The sequence below is a fragment of the Oryzias latipes genome, chromosome 15 (assembly GCF_002234675.1).
Source record: "Oryzias latipes chromosome 15, ASM223467v1".
Taxonomy (NCBI): Eukaryota; Metazoa; Chordata; class Actinopteri; order Beloniformes; family Adrianichthyidae; genus Oryzias; species Oryzias latipes.
This window is the reverse complement of record NC_019873.2, coordinates 9,781,897-9,800,050: the sequence shown is the minus strand read 5'-3', so window position 1 is coordinate 9,800,050 and position 18,154 is coordinate 9,781,897. Positions and strand designations below refer to the sequence as shown.

At 38.9% G+C, this 18,154-nt stretch overlaps 2 protein-coding genes across 8 annotated transcripts in view; both read left to right on the top strand.

Moving 5' to 3' along the window:
• The first annotated feature begins 1,621 nt into the window (after nucleotides 1–1,621).
• On the top strand, nucleotides 1,622–7,656 carry yipf4 (Yip1 domain family member 4). Of its 2 annotated transcripts, none has more exons than XM_023963276.1 (6): nucleotides 1,622–1,844; nucleotides 2,584–2,752; nucleotides 4,436–4,607; nucleotides 4,748–4,825; nucleotides 4,908–5,021; nucleotides 6,203–7,656. In XM_023963276.1, exons 1-6 carry the CDS (start codon nucleotides 1,781–1,783, stop codon nucleotides 6,338–6,340), a joined length of 735 nt encoding a protein of 244 aa, XP_023819044.1. In that variant the 5' UTR covers nucleotides 1,622–1,780; the 3' UTR covers nucleotides 6,341–7,656. The 2 variants fall into 2 exon arrangements, with proteins under 2 accessions (XP_023819044.1, XP_004077019.1); XM_004076971.4 differs by having other exon boundaries at nucleotides 1,624–1,844; nucleotides 2,599–2,752; nucleotides 6,203–6,516.
• Nucleotides 7,657–8,366: 710 nt separating this feature from the next.
• Nucleotides 8,367–18,154, top strand: part of birc6 (baculoviral IAP repeat containing 6) — a 103,820-nt gene continuing 94,032 nt past the window's right edge. For all 6 annotated transcript variants that reach the window (XM_023963259.1, XM_023963258.1, XM_023963262.1 and 3 more), the window contains exons 1-3: nucleotides 8,367–8,766; nucleotides 15,383–15,564; nucleotides 16,642–16,779. In XM_023963259.1, the coding sequence (XP_023819027.1) occupies nucleotides 8,553–8,766; nucleotides 15,383–15,564; nucleotides 16,642–16,779 (534 nt within the window). In that variant the 5' untranslated portion in view covers nucleotides 8,367–8,552. The remainder of the gene's footprint in view (nucleotides 8,767–15,382; nucleotides 15,565–16,641; nucleotides 16,780–18,154) is intronic.

The window sequence follows — 18,154 nt, the reverse complement described above, 5'->3', positions numbered from 1 at the left end:
ACCTAGCAAAGTTCACAAACAGATAATCAGTACTCGGTTTAGGGTTCTGCAGGGACTCTCTTCCACTGCATGTGGCAATGCCCTGAAATAAGACTTTTTTGGGAGGTGGTTAGAAAAGCAGTGGAGATGATTGTTTAAAAAACTGTTCCAACAAATCCTGTTATGTTTATTCTAGGTATATATCCTTCAAATCCCAAGTTTAGTAAAAGCGATCAAATTATGATTGACATGTTTTTTACAAGCAAAAAGAACCATTGCAATGTTTTGGAGAAGAACCTGTAGGCCCAAATTGACTCACTGGGTGAAACAGATGCTCGTAGTTTTTCCATTAGAAAGGATTACATGTATTAGGAAAGGAAAGTTCGAACTGTTTGCAGAAATGTGGGGTCCTCTAGAAAGTTTTGTGAGGAGTCTTAATTTTGAGAATGGATCTGTGGATGACCAAGACTAACTAAGAATACTCTGTAAACCTTCAGTATTTAAAATTAAAAAAAAAATGCATTTGTATTTGAAAAATGTATCAAAAGATGGCTTTTCTTTAATTTCCTGATTAGTAGAGGTTGATCTGTTTTTGTTCTTCTTGTTATTGTTTAGTTGTTTTTTCTCTGTTCTATTTTATTTATTCTATTTTAGTTCACATGTACAAATTGGATGTAAAGCTTGTGATTATGTTTGATAATGTACCAAATATTAAAATAAAAACAATATTACAAAAAAAAACTAAAGACCGCCCATCATTTTAGACTGGTTGGTTTTGTAACCATTTGATTTAAAACTATATCAAGTTCAACACAATAATAAAAGAATATGTCATATATTTTAAATAAATGTACTTAAAATAAATAATAGCCTAAAATTAAAATTTGATTTTTGATAAGAAATTGTGATCAATTCGTTTTTTTTTTTTTAATTGAACAATTGCAACATACAAAACAAGAAAATACAACAATTATGCACATATAATGTACAATAGAATTCTGAATACAGAACAAACGTGTTACATTCTTTAAAAAATACTAATTATTAATAACAAACACAAAAAGGAATAAAAAGTAAAATGAAACAAAAAAAAAAGAGAAAATGCGAGAGTAAATCTATGTCAGCAGTCCAAAAGAATTACAAATGCTAATTGTTTTTTGAGCTTTTGTATTTTTTGAAGCAGAAATTAAGTTTAAATAATGCTGCAGTTCCAGTTTGAACACAAAGAAATCAGGGTTTCTATTGGAAAATTTTCTTTTGTGTATATGAAATTTAGCCATAAATAATACCATGTTTACACAAAAGAATGCATCACGGTCTTTGACATCAAAGCTATGAAAACCAAAAAGTATGTTTTTGTAATAAAGTTGTATGTCAGCAAAAATAGAATCGGTGATAAATTTGTGAATGTTTTTCCAAAATCTGTATGTAAATTCACAAGACCAGAATAAATGAGAGCAGGTTTCAGGTTGTTTCTGGCAAAAAGTACAACTGGTGTTTATGTCAGCCTCAAATTTAGTTAAGTAATGCTTTGCTGGATAAAATCTGTGTAGAAGTTTAAAAGAGATTTCTTTGACTTTATTTGTTAAAGAGATTGTGATCAATTCGTGTCCCGCAATTACAACAGTATTTGAACGCACCCTATGACGTGTATCGTTTTTCCAGCGCAGAAGTGTCTGTCGGATGAAACCAAAACAAGATGCGGTGAAGACGCTGCGGTGATTGACAGCCCTCCGTTGACGCGTCTCGGCCTGTCTTGCATTTAAATGTCGTTCTTTAAAGGCCAGTGACCGTGACAAAAATGACAATGCAGTTTTCTCCAAACAACGGAGACTTTACGTTCGTGTCCTCCTCGGAGGCTCAAGGTAAGCTAATGCTGCTAGCAGGCCCTTAAAAGTTAGATTCAGCCAAAGTCTTTTCGCATATTACATAATTACTTAGTTCAGTGTGTCAATAAAGCTTGTTTGACTTGCAACTGGATTATCACTGAGCATGAGTCTGGACACGGTGACTTTTATGGAATATTAATTCCAGTGTTTCAGGAAGGGGCGTTAGCCTAGCCTAACTTTCATACGTGGCTGGGAGGTAGCTGTTCCATCCGGGAAGTAAATGCACCGATTATTTGTTATTTTATACGGTTTAAGCTTTGGTTTGAGACGTTTGAATTAAAGTTTGACCCCTTTACTAAAGTTACAAACTTATATTTACGTAGTTTTTTTAAAAGCTACGGCATCTCTTCACCTAAGCCGGAGAGTCAGTAGGTGCCGAATACCAGTTCGTACTATGTTTGGAAAACTGGGAAGCGTAAAAGAAAAATAATAATAAAAAAAACCTCAAACTTTTCTCAGTCTGTCCATATTTCATTGTTAAATAAAAAACAAAATTCTGATCAAACTAGCCAAATAATAATTAGCTAGTTGAAGTTAACCTTTCCTCCCATGTCCATTGAACAAAACAACAAAATTTGCATATCTGGTAGACAAACCCTCCACTATTCCATCACCGTTGATGTGTCTGTTGAGTTTCTCAAACTACTTTTAAGTGTGACATTAAAATTGTTGCTCACGTGCAAGGAGTATTTGATGGTTTACTCTCTAAACGCAGCCTTAAATTCTACAGAACTGAGCGGGACCATCAGTACTCCAGATGTCAAACTGAACATGGGGGCTGACGGCGGGAGGGACCCGTACGCCACCACCTTCCTGAGGCAGCGGGGCTACGGTTGGCTGCTGGAGGTGGATGACGATGACAATGAAGAGTCCAAGCCTCTTCTGTGAGTGCAAAATATTCAAGCTTATTGATCATGTTTAAAGGTGGAGAGAAAGGCATGTATTTTTTAAAGAGCTCAACAGGATGGATTGTCTTAACTGAGCTGTCTTAGTAACTGAAATGAAATCCAACTTTAGCTTTAGAGGACTAAACTGCTGCATCTACCATAAAGCTGTTTTTCTTTGAGTGTAAAAGTACAATTTAAGGTCCATAGTTTCTACCAAAGTTTTATTATAGACTTGCTTTTTTGAAAATGATCATTCGTAGGTGAAGTTAATACATCTTCTTTAATTAGGTCCTTTGAATGTGTAAATAATTTAATGTATCAAATTTATATCAGAAAAATGTAATCTATCATTCATTACTGCAGTCCCTCGCTGTGTTGGGGTTCAACTTTCGCAGTCTCCCTGTTTTGCAGATCTTTTTGTGTGTAGTTTAATATGTTCATTTTCATTCATCTTCTTTACCGTTTATTCCCTTTCGGGGTCACGGGGTTGCCGGAGCCTATCCCGGCCACTTGGGCGTAGGCAAGGCATGCCCTGGACTGGTCGCCAGTCTGTCACAGGGTAGAATATCCTCAATCACACATCCATTCACTCTCACACTCACACCTATGGACAATATAGAGTTGCCAATCAACCTATGAAGCATGTTTTTTGGACGGTGGGAGGAAGCCGGAGATCCCGGAGAGAACCCACGCATGCACGGGGAGAACATGGAAACTCCACACAGAAAGGTCCCCGTTGATGTGTTTTTCAGGTCCCCCAGCCAGGACTTGAACCGGGGGTCTTCTTGCTGTGAGGCAAGAGCGCTAACCACTGCGCCACCGTGCAGCCCAGTTTAATATGTATGTCTGCATTATGTTGCAGACCAAATGCGTTCAGCTTTTCACGTTTATATGAATTTTCAATTGTGAGCTGATGTTATAATTTTTTTCTATTTTATTATGGACTTAATTTTCCACAAAGGTTTAAACTGTGAGTGCTTTAAGATTCACTCCGATGGAAATTGTGGTTTTAACTTGTTCTTGTGGCATTTTTCTGGTGATGGAGGACATGTAAAAGGAAAATTATGCTTAAAAATTCACTTCTGAGTAATTCTTTCTTGAATCAGCAGCAAATGTACAAATTCCTTTAGAAAAAAAAAGCTTATTTGTGAACAGGCCACAAGCTCTCTGCTCCAAGATCTTAGCAAGTGGGGTGGGGTTGCTCTCCAATGGTCCCACCCACAACTTAGAGGCAAATATCTAATGAACTACCACTGCTCTGCAGAAACTGTCCCAGAAAACGCTGTTTGTTTTTTTTGCCTAAAAACGGCATAATCATAATTAAAAGACCGCTGGGAAACGCTTTAAAATAGATCAAAAGATGATCAGGGTGGGACTTTTAACAACAAAACAAAGTAAAAATATTGATGTCTAAATTATCAGATTTCAACAATTATAATTTACAGATGCATCCAAAGATTAACACAGTTGTGACTAAACCTGGTTTCTCTTTTCTTTGCCTTGTTAAATAGGAGCACTGAGAAAGTAAATAGGCCTTATTGTTTTTCTGTGTTTGTGTTTGGCAAATATAAAGACATTGGTAGGTTATGCCATTGTTACGCACACACAAGACAACACAAAAAGTTCTGTGGATCTTCTCTTGGTTCTGTTGACTCACCTCCAGTTCATCTTCATGATCAGGGAAGAACTGGACATCGACGTCAAGGACATTTACTACAAAATTCGCTGTGTGCTGATGCCAATGCCATCGCTGGGCTTCAACCGGCAGGTGGTGCGAGACAACCCGGACTTCTGGGGCCCCCTAGCTGTGGTGCTGTTCTTTTCCATGATCTCTATCTACGGACAGTTTAGGGTGAGCAAAAAACAAACAAAAAAATGCTGTTCTGTGTGTAGTTCCCCAAATATTGTAAAGCGGAATTTCCACAGAAAAAACTTAAGTAACTAAGAAAGCTTCTTGGATCCTCAGTTGGCTTCTTGTGTTTTCTTTCACAGGTTGTGTCTTGGATTCTCACTATCTGGATTTTTGGGTCTCTGACGATCTTCCTGCTGGCTCGTGTTCTTGGTGGTGAGGTAAGAGCTGAACATCAAGGCTCACTACAGCAGAGCGCGTTTGCTCTCCTCTCTAAGGCCTTGTGTTTTCTGTGGCGAGCAGGTCTCATACGGGCAGGTTCTGGGAGTGATTGGGTACTCCCTTCTTCCACTCATCGTCATCGCGCCGCTGCTCTTAGTGATCGGAAGGTTCGATGTGGTTTCTACTTTAGTCAAGGTAAGTGAATGAAATTAACAGCAGTTTATACTCTAATGTTGTAATAATGTTTATCTATCAGTGGATGGAGATGCTCAAGGAGCTCTGTTATTGTTATTATAAAGTATTTTCTTATCTTTTTTTTGCAAAGCTTAGATTTGATTTAATATTTATTACAACCATTTTTTTTAAATGAATCAATTCTACATTAAAAGAAAAAGACAAAACATCAAACATGAAGGACAACATTCCTGTGGATAACACCATCTCTGTTCAAAGACCATCCACACACTTGACTTTATGTAAACTGAATTTGTATTTTTGTATCTTTGCCAAACATGATGCAGTGTTTTGTCTGAGGTGCAGGTTTGGGTGTCAGCGACGTTTGTTGCATCATCAGGTTAACGTTTAGTTATTGGTGGTTCTGCAGTGAAGCTTTAGCATGATTGATCAGCAATTCTCCATCTGTCTTTAATAACTAAAAAAAAGATTATAACAGAGATTTCTCCCCCTCTATCATTTTCAGTCCAGTTTGATTAGCCGAGGATCTGAAAATATAAAATTACTTTGATTTTTGTTTGATTTTAGAGCGTTTTTTTCAGACCAGAAGAGGCCAAAGACTCTTCTTGAGAGGGCAGAGATTCCCATTTTCATATCTTCATTTACTGGGATACAATTGTGTTCCAGTAACTTCACAGCAAAAAGAATCGATTTAAAATAAAATAAAAATTGTTTTCTTTTTCTGGCTTAATTTTTATTTGTGAAAACTTGAATTGGGTGAATTTTTGTGATATTTATTTGGTTTCATATTTGAGGGGAAGTCAGCTGTAGTATGATAGCCATTTTTGTACAGCTAACTTTTCAGAAGAAGCCAGTGAAAATAGAAACCCCTCTGAAAATGATCTGATGACGCTGAAAAAACAAAGAGCTGCATTGAATCTAAAAACTCAATTAAAGCTTCCATTTCTATCTTTTTCATTATATGGTTAAAACATTAAAATAGTTGTAAGTTGACATTTTACTTTTAAGTAATTTCAGTTTTCACTCCTTGAGTGGACGGTCATGAATTAGTCTAGATTAATAGAAACATTGTAAAGATGTTTTCAAAGGGTGTTGTCATGGCAGCAGTTTCCCCCTCCTTCATGCATGTGACCTCTGTCAGAACTATTTGTGCTGATGCGTCTCCTCTCCTCACTCCACAGCTGTTCGGCGTTTTCTGGGCCGCGTACAGCGCCGCCTCGCTGCTAGTTGGAGATGAATTCAAAACGAAGAAGCCCCTCCTCATTTACCCCATTTTCCTTTTGTATATCTACTTCCTGTCCTTGTACACTGGCGTCTAAGGGGACAAACTCATTCATGGACTGTAAGCCCGGTGCAGGGAGCAGAAAGTTGGGCAGCGTCGACGGAAAGTTTTTAAAAAGATGTTTATTTCTTTTTCTTTTTAACTCTCTTCAGCCGTAGGGATTTGGGATATATATACATAAACATATATATATATAAATATCATTGTAAATAGTTTTTTCCCTCTTGTCTCTGGTCAATAAAACACATCATCTTCTGCAGCTAAAAGCTTGTGATGCAGATGTCTCAGCAGTGGGACCCTCTCCTCTCGACTGTCTGCTGCCTCTGAAGCTGGACTTGATGTAGAGCTGCACACTCAAACCGCACACTGTGGTGCCAAACGTCTGTGTCGGTGTGTGCGTTCACGCCCGCAGTTCTGGGCTGTCCCTTACTGTAATGTCCACACATGCCCTCCACCTGCCGATGGATGGAGCCGCGGAATGAGGCAGTGGTTGAACCACTGTCTGCAGAATGTGGTGCCTTGTTCTCCCTCTTGACGTCTTGTTTGTCTGCTCTTTGATTCAGAAGAGTTTTCAGTAACTAGATAGCTGCCATTAATCTGAGGAGTTTCTGCTAGTTCATGGCTTCTGTCTCCAGTCAGCACATCTGATGACATTCTTACATTAAACATTACTTTGCATTATAATGTTCCATATCTTTAAACACTCGGTTCCATTTATAAACCTAAGTATAAGTTTCCCTAAATGCTTAATTGAAGAAATAAGAAAATGATGGGACTCTTTAAAGCGTTAACCTGTTCCTCCCGTGTTCAGTATTCTTAACGAAAAGTGGTCTTAACCAAACGGCACTCAAAAAATCAGTTTTTCCTATTTTCCTTTAAAAAAAAACAGTTCTGCACTGGTGTCACTTTTCCTTTTTGTTCAGGGTTTCTGAGCCAGAGAAAGGAGACAAGCAAAAAAAGAATTGCGTAAACATGACTTGTCAAAGCCTTCTGACGTTGAAACTATGTGGTTTAAAGGGTAAAATTTCTGTTTGACAGTATCAGCAGCTGTTTAATATCTGAACAGAAACTATGGAAGACCTGCAGTTCCCACCGGTCACAACATAGGTTTTCACAGTTTGGGGATTTTTTTTACAGATATAAGTCACCTATTATGTAAAAAACATGTATTTGCATAATGATTCTGTTGCAGGAGAAGTCTCATCTGATGAAAGGCTTTCTTAAAACAAATTATTAAACAATTTAAGGTACATACACCTTATAAAACCTACTTTCTGTATCAAATTCATTTTTACACTTAATTACTGGAGAATTTTGGTCTTCAAATCTGCAATAAAAGATCAATTTATTCACAAATTGTGTTTTTATTTAAAAAAAAATATGTGGAATTACCTCAGGGATACAAAGTCAAAAAAGTTCAAATAATGAATAATTTTACACATTTTTACACAGGAATAGCATTTTACATAATGTTAAGAAAGCTTAATTTGGTTGAGCTTTTAAACTACACCCTGTAAAATAAAAGTTTCTTTAGTGCACATTTAAATGGCCCAAGCAGTCAGCAATTGTGTCATGATATTGTGTCGGTAGAATCTGGAAAGTCAGAGACGGGTTTCATTTCATCCTTTATTTTATCCAGCGCTGATTGGTTAAACGTCTTAGTAATAGTAAAGGTGATGCTTTTTTAACCAGTCAGAAAAATATGGTGCTTTATTTCCTCAAAGAGCAGTTGAACCTGTTTTTGACAACTGAAACTAAGGCGCACCGTAATATTCCTCTTGTGAACTTGCAATGTGTGTTTATGGTTTTTAAATGGTTTATCACATCGCAACGTAACTGAAAAACATGAGGATGAACCCTTACGTTTTGGCAGATTGATTACCTTTAATGGCTAAACTCGAAAGTTTTGGTTTTAATCACCGTAAAAGGTTTGTTTTATGTTCACATAAGTTTGTTCAGCAGTTGTTCTCGTGTTTTTGTATTATCGCGAGATGTGGTTTAGAGATACGCTAGCTTCGTTGGCCTGGGTGTGAGCGACATGAAGAAGAGCCGAGGCGGCCGTTGCGTAGTGCTGTTGGTGAATAGCCGCTGCTACGTTTACGGGCGGGGGAGAGAAAGCCGCAGAAGGAGTCAGCAGTGGCGGGGCAGCGCTAGTTCAGAGTCAGTCTCGTAGATTTAGGAGTATTACGTGTATCAACGGACCCCTCACGAAAACAAAAGGGAAAGGAAGGGGGAAAGGTGCAAGAAAGATGGCGGCGGCCGCGGCCTCGCCGGGCTCCGGTTCGTCAACCACCTCAGACTGGATTGTGCTGAGAGACGGCTGCCTGCGCTGCGACGAGGAGGGCCTGCGGAGCCTTTCCTACCACCCGGCCCTCAACGCTATCTTGGCTGTGACCAGCCGTGGCAGCATAAAAGTTATTGACGGCACTTCGGGGGCCATCCTGCAGGCTTCGGCGTTGCATGGTGAGTAGCTGAGTCCCCTGTCCTGCCGTTGACAGTAGCCGTTTCGTTTCTGTCATGCTGTCAACAGAGGACCGGACTCGGGTGCATTAGCTTACGCCTTAGTTGCTCTTAGCAGTTGTGTCAAGGCCTGTTCGGGTTGTTTAGTCGGATGATGTACTCAGCTCCCATCTGCTTTCATAACGGCACTGCCGCCGTGTTGGTACACTGACGAGTTTATGGTCACGACACTAAAGTCTTTAAAAACGACCGCGTTTGTGTTTGTTTGAGGGTAGTTTCAACCTTGGCACGCTAAGCGGAATTAGCACTGCACCGCTAAGCCGGTCAGCTTTTTCCCCGACACTTTGTGGTGTCTTGCCGCTCACTCGCAACGTGTCGTCAGTAGTTTAAGACATATCTTGCACACCTGGACTAGCATAACAACGTAAACATTAAAACTACCGACTGTCTAAAAGTTTTTAAGCTGTACAATGTGAAAGACTGGGTTAGCTAGCGAGTTAGCAAACGGCTCGCGAGCCGCATAACTTTCCAGCTCAGCGGGCGCGCTCTGTCAGATGAGAGCAGTGATGCTGACACTCGGTCCATGCTGCACAAGTAGTGTTTCTGTAGGGACGTGGACTTGGTTATGTCCACCCATTTACTTTTTAATAAGTTCATGTTGACGAAGGGAACATTGCCAAAGGACACAAGACCTCTACTAAGCCTGTCGTGTAAAAGTATACTTAACCGCTTCTCTGCCTCTTCTAGTTCCTGCTTAAATCCATGCCCCAGATAGCAATGGTTTCCCCCAGAAAGCCAATGAAAACAACACAAACACATTAAAATGCAAATTTTAGAGTTGCCCAGTAACATTCTGAGTGCTTACTGCCCACATTTTATCCTGATTTGTTAAGTTGAATTCCTGGTGTGACAAAGGATGTTATGTCTCTTCGTCCTCATCCGGGGGCATCCTGAAGCGAATTGTTGAAGGCCAGAGTTCATATTTTGACCTGATGGTGCTGAGAATCAGCAGGATTCTGTCTCACCAGATGTACTGTGAATTACTTGGTCAATATGGATTTTTTGGGAGGATTTTAAAGACCCACTTAGATGAAAATCCTGTTTTGGGTGTTTTTAACATTATCTTTTGGCATTTTTCTGGACATGTATAGAAAGAAAATTAAGCTCAAAAGTGCATTTTGTGTATTGTTTTTATTCAAATTGCTGTGAATCTGGAGCAGACACAAAAAGGCAGGTGAAAAAGCTTGAAGGTGTGACGCAGAAGCTACTATGGCGGTCCACAAGCTCCCTGCTCCGCTCCATTCTGATGCATCCACTTGTAGACGACTAGATTGATGTACGATTGTTTTCCTCGTTGGAGTTGGCATCTGGTTTAAAACAGTATGGCTGGATAGCTACAGTATTGTTCGCCATTTTTGTCGTTCCGCTAATGTTAGGTTGTGAGCAACTGTAAGGTAATGGGAGAGTGCCAATAGTCCTGTCCACAGCTCAGAGATGAATGTCTAATGATCTACTGCCACTCTGTAGAAACTATGTTCTAGAAAACGACAGGTATTTTTTTAAATTTTGGCTTCAAGCGGTATAATCATAATTAAATGAGCACTGAGAAAACTTCTACAATACATCAAAAGATGATTGGAGTGGAACTTTTTTCAGTAAGGCTGCACGATATGAGGAAAACTTGCGATATGCGACATTAGTGATCAATATTGTGATGACGATATAACCTTTTGATACATAAAAAAATAGGAAAACAAAAGCCAACCAACACATCATTTACATTTCACTGCAGAAGTCATATTAAATAAAAGTCAACCTAACTTTTCTCAGAATGACCATCGTCTTTATAGCAGGTGGGCATCTAACATAAAATGGCTCCTTCTGACTGGTCAACGTCGTGAAGGTGTCCATCTGATTGGTCAAATGTGTAAAGGGCTGTATTAGCTTTGTTAAATGATTCATTCTGCCATGAGATTCTTTTAGCATGTTTGTAAACATTTAATGTAACCATTAATCGTAGTTTCTGCCGTCTTTTGCGACACATGCTGCGCAGGCTGATATCGCAATGATGATACATTTTCGATTGTGTGGACTTAAAATTAGGTCAACACTCAAAACAGAACAAATCAAATAAAGTTGCCTATGAGCTTTGAACTTTGTTTGTGCTGATGTGTCATGTTGGCTTGATCCTACCAAAATAACAGCAGAGTCAATACAGACTAATAATTAAATTACCAACACTGGATAATGCATAAATCCCAGGTGTGAATGTGGTGTGTCTTGTTGTTTGAAATGAAAAATCAATTGAGCCAAGTGTCTTTAGATCATTTATTTCTCCTTAGTAGTGTTTGCTGCCAACAGCTGAGCTGAATGAACAGCCAGCAGTGTTTAAAGATGCTGATTCTCATGAACAAGCCCAGTGTTATTTTATGTGTTGTTAAGGAGCAATGGTGCTCCACAGGGTAACGCTTATTGCTTTTTGTTCTGTCTCTGTACTTAGTTTTTGAATGGTAGGCAGAGAACTTGAAGAATGAAATGCAAGTGGTTGCAAAAAGCAGTTGAAAAATATTGTGGAAAAAAATTAAAAGATGGAGTGGAATGATGTCCTGTTGGCGTCTGATGTTGAGTTTCAGCTGCTCAATAGTCCTGGCTTGTCTTTGTGACATGATCCTTTTCATGGTGCTCCAAATGTTATTCAGTTTGGGAAAGGTCTGGACTGCAGGCAAGCCAGTTCAGCATCTAGACTCTTCTACTAAAAGCATAGTTTCTGACTAACGCTGTGAGGGGTCCAGCATTATTTAGCTGGGAGATGCAAGGCCTTCTCTGTAAAAGACAGTTGTCTAAAGGCCCGTACACACCGGGACGAATATTCGCCAGGCGTTATTCGCCAGCGTTTTTCGCCACGTTTTTTGTGTTCACACCCAGGCGATTTTCGCTGACGATGAGCCGAGCGAACATGCAATTTCATTCCCTGACATTAGATGGCGCTTAATGTAAACAGAAATACTCCTGTACACAAGGTGGCGCTGCGCAACCTCCAGCTTCTTAAAGTCGCTTTTCCCTCAGAAGAAGAGAGCAAGTATTTACGCGCTTGTCAGAATCATACAAAGAAAACATGAATATTTCAAGCACCAGTTGCTCCAACTGGGGATATTTTAGAATGTCCGTCATTATTTCTTCGCTGCTGTGTAGACGCTACTCGGCGTCCATCTTCTTCGCTGGTATGTGTGTTCAGCAAGGCAGTTTTGTGTTTGAGCGCCCCCAAGTTGTGTTTTACTGTAACTTCAGAAGCTCCAGACACGTGTGCAAAAGCGCCATTCTCATTGGTCGAATAAATGTCGACGCGACGCGTCGAGAAAAAAAAAACGAACCTGAGGCGGTTTTTTTTTTTGACGCTTTGACGCGTGGCGTTTTTTCGCGTCGGTGTGCACACTCTCATTGGTGCCCTTTGTTTAGTCACGAGGCGTTAAACATCGGCGAAATTCGTCCCGGTGTGAACGGGCCTTTAGACGGAGCAGATGCTGCTAAAACCTTGATGCATCTTCCGCAGCGGTAACTTTGTCCTTCCATAGGAGTGAGCTGTCCTTTTCACAGGCACTAATCCCCTTTTTACCATAGAGATGCTGCCTTTGGAGTGTTAAATACTCACTGGATGGCCTTTCTTGTCACACATTAGCTGGGATTTCCTGAAATACTTTCACATTTAGGTTTGTTTGACTTCAGAGATTTTTTTCTCAGTTTGCTTTAGCCCATCGTAGGGCAACAGTGCTTCTAGATCATGTTTACAAATGGCTTTTTTTGCACAATAGAGGTGGAACATTCATTCATTTTATTCTTTTAGTTCCTGAATAAATGAACTCGGAGGGTATTCCTGAACTAATGTGCTGATGTGCATTCATTTCACATATGTTCCACAATTTCTACTCTATCTATACATATGAAATGCTGCCTTTTAAAATGTTTTTTGCATAGCTAGTTATGTCATGGACTTGTTGCCAGTTATTCTAATGAGCCACAAACCATCTCCTGATAGAAGTCTTTTAACTGCCACTTGTTTTGTGGGTCTTGTGTTTTTTGTTTCTCCAATGTTAGGAAACTAGATGCTGTTGCAAAAATGAACAAATTAGCGTTTGCTATGCTATTGTTATGCCAGTGGGAAAGAAAATTATATGTGTGGGTGTGTGTGTGTATATATGTATATATGTATGTGTGTGTCAAAATTGAATTAAGGCTTTGAGTGAAAATATTGTGTATATGTGCGTGCGTGCGTACATATGTATATGTGTGTACAAAAATGTGTATGTATATATGTGTGTGTGTGTGTATATATGTATGTGTGTGTGTATATATATCTATATATACATATCTATCTATATCTATCTATATATATATCTATATATATATATATATATATATATATATATATACACACACACACACACATACATATATACACACACATACATATATATACACACACATATATATATATATATACACGCATGCACGCACATATACACAATATTTTCACTCATTCAAAGCCTTAATTCAATTTTGACACACATATAGATAGATAGATATCTGAGGCACGGGGGTGGAAGCATCATGCTCTGGGGGTGTTTTTCTGCACAGGGTACAGGACAACTGCACTGTATTAAGGAGAGGATGAACGGGGCTCTGTATAGTGAGATATTGGACAAAAACCTCCTTAACTGAGTCAGTGCGTTGAAGATGGGTCGTGGCTGGGTCTTTCAGCATGACAATGACCCGAAGCACACAGCCAAGAAAACCAAGGAGTGGCTCCGTAAGAAGCATATCAAGGTTCTGGAGTGGCCTAGCCAGTCTCCAGACCATAATCCAATAGAGAATCTTTGGAAGGAGCTGAAACTCCGTGTTGCTCAGCGACAGCCCCGAACCCTGACAGATCTAGAGAAGATCTGTATGGAGGAGTGGGCCAAAATCCCTGCTGCAGGGTGTGGAAACCTAGTGAAGAACTACAGGAACCGTTTGACCTCTGTAATTGTTAACAAATGCTTCAGTACCAAATATTAAAGTTGTTTAACTCAAGTGATCAGATACTTATTTGTCACAGTAATATACAAATAAATTGATTTAAAAAAATTGTACAACGTGATTTCTGAATGTTTCTTCAGATTCTGTCTCTCACTGTGGAAATGCACATTTGATGAAAATTTTAGACCCCTTCCATGTTTCTAAGTGGGAGAACTTGCTAAATCACAGGGTGATCAAACACTTATTGACCTCACTGTATGTGTGTATACATGTATGTATATGTGTGTATACATGTATGTATATGTGTGTATACATGTATGTTTGTTTGTATACATTAGGGCTGCACGATATGAGGAAAACTCGCGATATGATATGCGATATTGGTGATTAATATTGCGATAACAATATAATTCGCGGTATATAAACAAACAGCAAAACAACCAAAAACATCATTTCCATTTCACTGCAACAGTTTAAAAATTATACTCTAAATGACCCTCGTCGACGTAGGAGGCAAACATCAAACATAAAAGGGCTCATCTGATTGATCAACAACGTAAACGGGTCCTTCCGATTGGTTAAATGCATAAAGGGATTTATTTCATTTGCTCAATATTTCAAGCTGCCATGAGTTTGTTTTAGCACATTTAAGGTAACCATTTATTGCGATTTTCGCCGTCTTTTGCGGTATGCATATTGCACAGCTTAATGTCGCGATAACGATAAATTTGCGGTATATTGTGCAGGCCTAGTATACATGTATGTATGTTTGTAAACATGTATGTATATGTGTGTGTATATGTGTGTGTATGTGTGTGTATACATGTAGGTATATGTAGGTATATGTATATCTGTACATTACCACAGTGAATTTTAAATGAAAAAACTCAGATGCCAGTGAAGTGCAGGCTTGCATAAAAATGTGAAAAACTAGAGCATTTTTAAACACAATCCCTTCATTTCATGGGCTTTCAAGTAATTGGACAATTGACTTCAATGCTATTGCATGGGCAGGTGTGGGCAATTCTCTTTTTATGTTATTATGAGTGAAGCAGATAAAAGGCCTGGAGTTGATTAGAGGACTCTTGTTTGCATTTTGAAGATTTTGCTGTGAACAGACAGCATGCGGTCAAAGGAGCTCTCCATGCAGGTGAAAGGAGCCTTCATTATGCTGAGAAAATAGAAAAAAAAACATGCGAGAAATTGCTACAGTATTAGGAGTGGCAAAATCAACAATGTGGTTAATCCTGAGAAAGAAAGAAACCACGGGTGAACTCAGCAACGCAAAAAGACCTGGACGTCCACGGAAGACTCGTTGGATGATCGCAGAATCAATACCATGGTGAAGAGGAACCCGTTCACAACAGCCTTAAAGACCTGAAACTTAAAAAAAAAAAATTGGACAGAATAATTCAGAGTACTAGCATATTTAACAAAAGTTCTGTTTAATGTAATTAATGTACACGTAAGAAAAGTTAGTCTTACTAGTATTAATTTGAATAAATGTGTGGCTCTGAAAGGTTTGATTAATACCCAAAGCTAAAAAAAAATCCCTTTTTTTTTTCTTTTTGAAACCCCTCAACCTGTCTTCTTCTATCTCCTCCAGCTAAACCTGGTGGGCGTGTCAGATGCCAATACTTTCCCGCTGTGGACAAGGTGCTTTTTGTGGACGACTACGCGGTGGGATGCAGGAAGGACTTGAACGGCATTCTGCTCCTTGACACAGCCCTCCAGCCTCCAGTGAGCAAACCGGAGGACATGGTCCAGCTGGAGCTCCCGGTCACGGAGGTGAGGGAGGACTGAATGTTTTCATTAGGAGCCACTCTGATCTTTGTCAAATTCTGACTTTGTCATATCAAAGCCAGAATTTCTTTGTTTCTTAAAAAGAAAACAGTTTATTTTAGACCTTGTCGAAGTTTTCCGTGAAATCAAAGATCAATCTATACGAAGTAATTAAAACTCTTGAACATGAGAGATGAGAGCAAAAAGGAATCTGAAGCTAAACAATCAAAATAAAAGGTTTGAAATTCTTTTACATAGCTGTGCTGACAGACTTTTATTTCTTGTTGAAGTCCTTGCAAATCAAGAGAGTGAGCAGTAATTTAGAAAAACTAATATCCTAATTATTTGGAATAAAAAATAGTTGTCATATAATCCAAAATTAAAAAAAATATTCTTGTACAGACTGTACTTTAATGTTTCCAAATGAGATGAATCTCTTTTACTGTAAGTCTGGAAAAACTCAGTTTAAAACCTGTGATTACTGATTCTTAGGCCTGCACAATAAATCGCAAGTTATCGTTATCGCAGTATCAAGCTGCGTAATGTGCAAATTGCTAACGGCGGTAAAAATTGCAATAAATGGTTACTTTAAATGTGCCAAAACCATTTTATGGCAGCTTGAAGTATTTAACAAATCAAATAAATCCATTTATGCATTTGACCAATCGGATGGAGCCCTTTAATGCTAGATGTTCATCTCTTATGTAGACGAGGGTCATTTGGAGTGTAATTTAAGTTATGTCGAGCTCTATTTAAAGTGTTGCAGTGAAATGGAATTGATGTTTTGTGGTTGTTTTCCTATTTGTTCATGTATCTCAAGTCATATCGTCATCACGATATTGATCATTAAAATCACATATCGCAGGTTTTCCTCATATCGTGCAGCCCTACTGATATTAATGCTAAAGACGAGGAGACACTTAATGAGGTTTGCACCTATAACTTTGCCATTCAAACTTTGATTTACTGTGTAATCAGGTAATCAGAGGAAACTTATTAAGTAACTGTTAGATATTGATAATGTTTCTATTTAGGATCTTCAAATGTTGCTTGACATGAAGCTACTTTTGTTTGGTCCTTCAGGCTCAACAGATGCTGTCAGCCTGTCAAGAGAAGATTGATGTGTCCAACACTGAGGGTTATGAACTCTTCATCACACAGCTCAGAGAAGGCCTGAAGAACACCTCTCACGAGACGGCAGCAAATCACAAAGTTGCCAAGGTGAGTGACGCAGCTGCTTAAAAATAAACAACCAAATAAAACTAGAACATGTCATATAAAAAATAAGCTACTTTTTTATGTTGTATTCAAGTTAGTGTACACTCAAATTAGAGTTCAGGCTCCTGAACAAATTAAGAGGGAATGTTGCAGCCAAGCTTTGCAAATTTGCTTGATTCATTCTCATTGTGAGGTTCAGAAATAAAAAAAATGCACAAATTTTCTTCTTCAAAAGTGTTGAATATTTCAGCAATAATCCTGGAGGGTATTCCAGAAAGCAGGTTATGCTAGTTACCACGGTAAGTTTGAGGCTAAGGAAGCGGATAACCTCAGCTTTCAGTTCCAAAAGCAGAGGTATGTTTAAGGGTATGCTTAGTTCCCATAGCAACTCATGATCTGAATATAACCTGGTCAGGAGCAGGTTTAGTTGAAGGTTAGTTTGTTTACAGAGAGGTGAAGCAGCATGGCGTGTCCATTTGAAGATGATTTAGTGGATGAAGAAGCTCAGATAATACTTTTTCCATCGTGAGAGGGTGATAAGACCACGTATCCATGTTGTAAAGATAAACTTTTTTACATTGCTCTAACTTAATTATTCGCTTCAGTTAAGATAAATAATTATTTTGAGTTCAGTCAACTTGTAAATAACACGTAGTTATCAGACATTTATTTTACTTTTATTCAAATGAATTCAATTAAGTAGGTGTAACTTTGGTGCTGTTGTTAGATCGGCACCGCAAGGAATTGTGGGATACAATTCGCTTTGCCTGTCTGTAGGATTTGGGTTTAAATGTATGTTTTTGTCTAAACATATTTAGTTGTGTAGCTGTTTTACTGTGTTTTGCCTAGTCATTTGTCCTGTTATGTTTACTTCTTTCTGCACCATGAGTGAGAGGGAGGGAGAGGATGATGAGTTTATTTAGCACCCCTAATGCAACAGTAAGGCATAGGAACTGAAGTTACAGTCAGTCATGATAATTAAATGCATGGTGTGTATTGTAAGTCCGCACTGTATCATTTATTTTATTGTTATAAAAGTGAGAAAATCTGCAGCCTCTAAAGGCCCGTACACACCGGGACGAATTTCGCGCGCGATTTTCGCCGATGTTTAACGCCTCGTGACTAAACAAAGGGCACCAATGTGAGTGTGCACACCGACGCGAAAAATGCCACGCGTCAAAGCGTCAAAAAAAACACGCCTCTGGTTCGTTTTTTTTTTTTTTTTTTTTGACGCGTCGCGTCGAAATCTATTTGACCAATGAGAATGGCGCTTTTGCACACGTGTCTGGAGCTTCTGAAGTTAAAGTAAAACACAACTTGGGGGCGCTCAAACACAAAACTGCCTTTCTGAGCACACATACCAGGGAAGAAGATAGAC

Excerpts from the sequence above, each read along its gene's own strand:
- yipf4 (XM_023963276.1), top strand. The coding sequence starts at position 1,781 with ATGACAATGCAGTTTTCTCCAAACAACGGAGACTTTACGTTCGTGTCC. Across the intron at positions 1,845-2,583 it reads GTCCTCCTCGGAGGCTCAAG|CCTTAAATTCTACAGAACTG; the intron begins GTAAGCTAATGC and ends CTCTAAACGCAG. Across the intron at positions 2,753-4,435 it reads GAAGAGTCCAAGCCTCTTCT|GGAAGAACTGGACATCGACG; the intron begins GTGAGTGCAAAA and ends CTTCATGATCAG.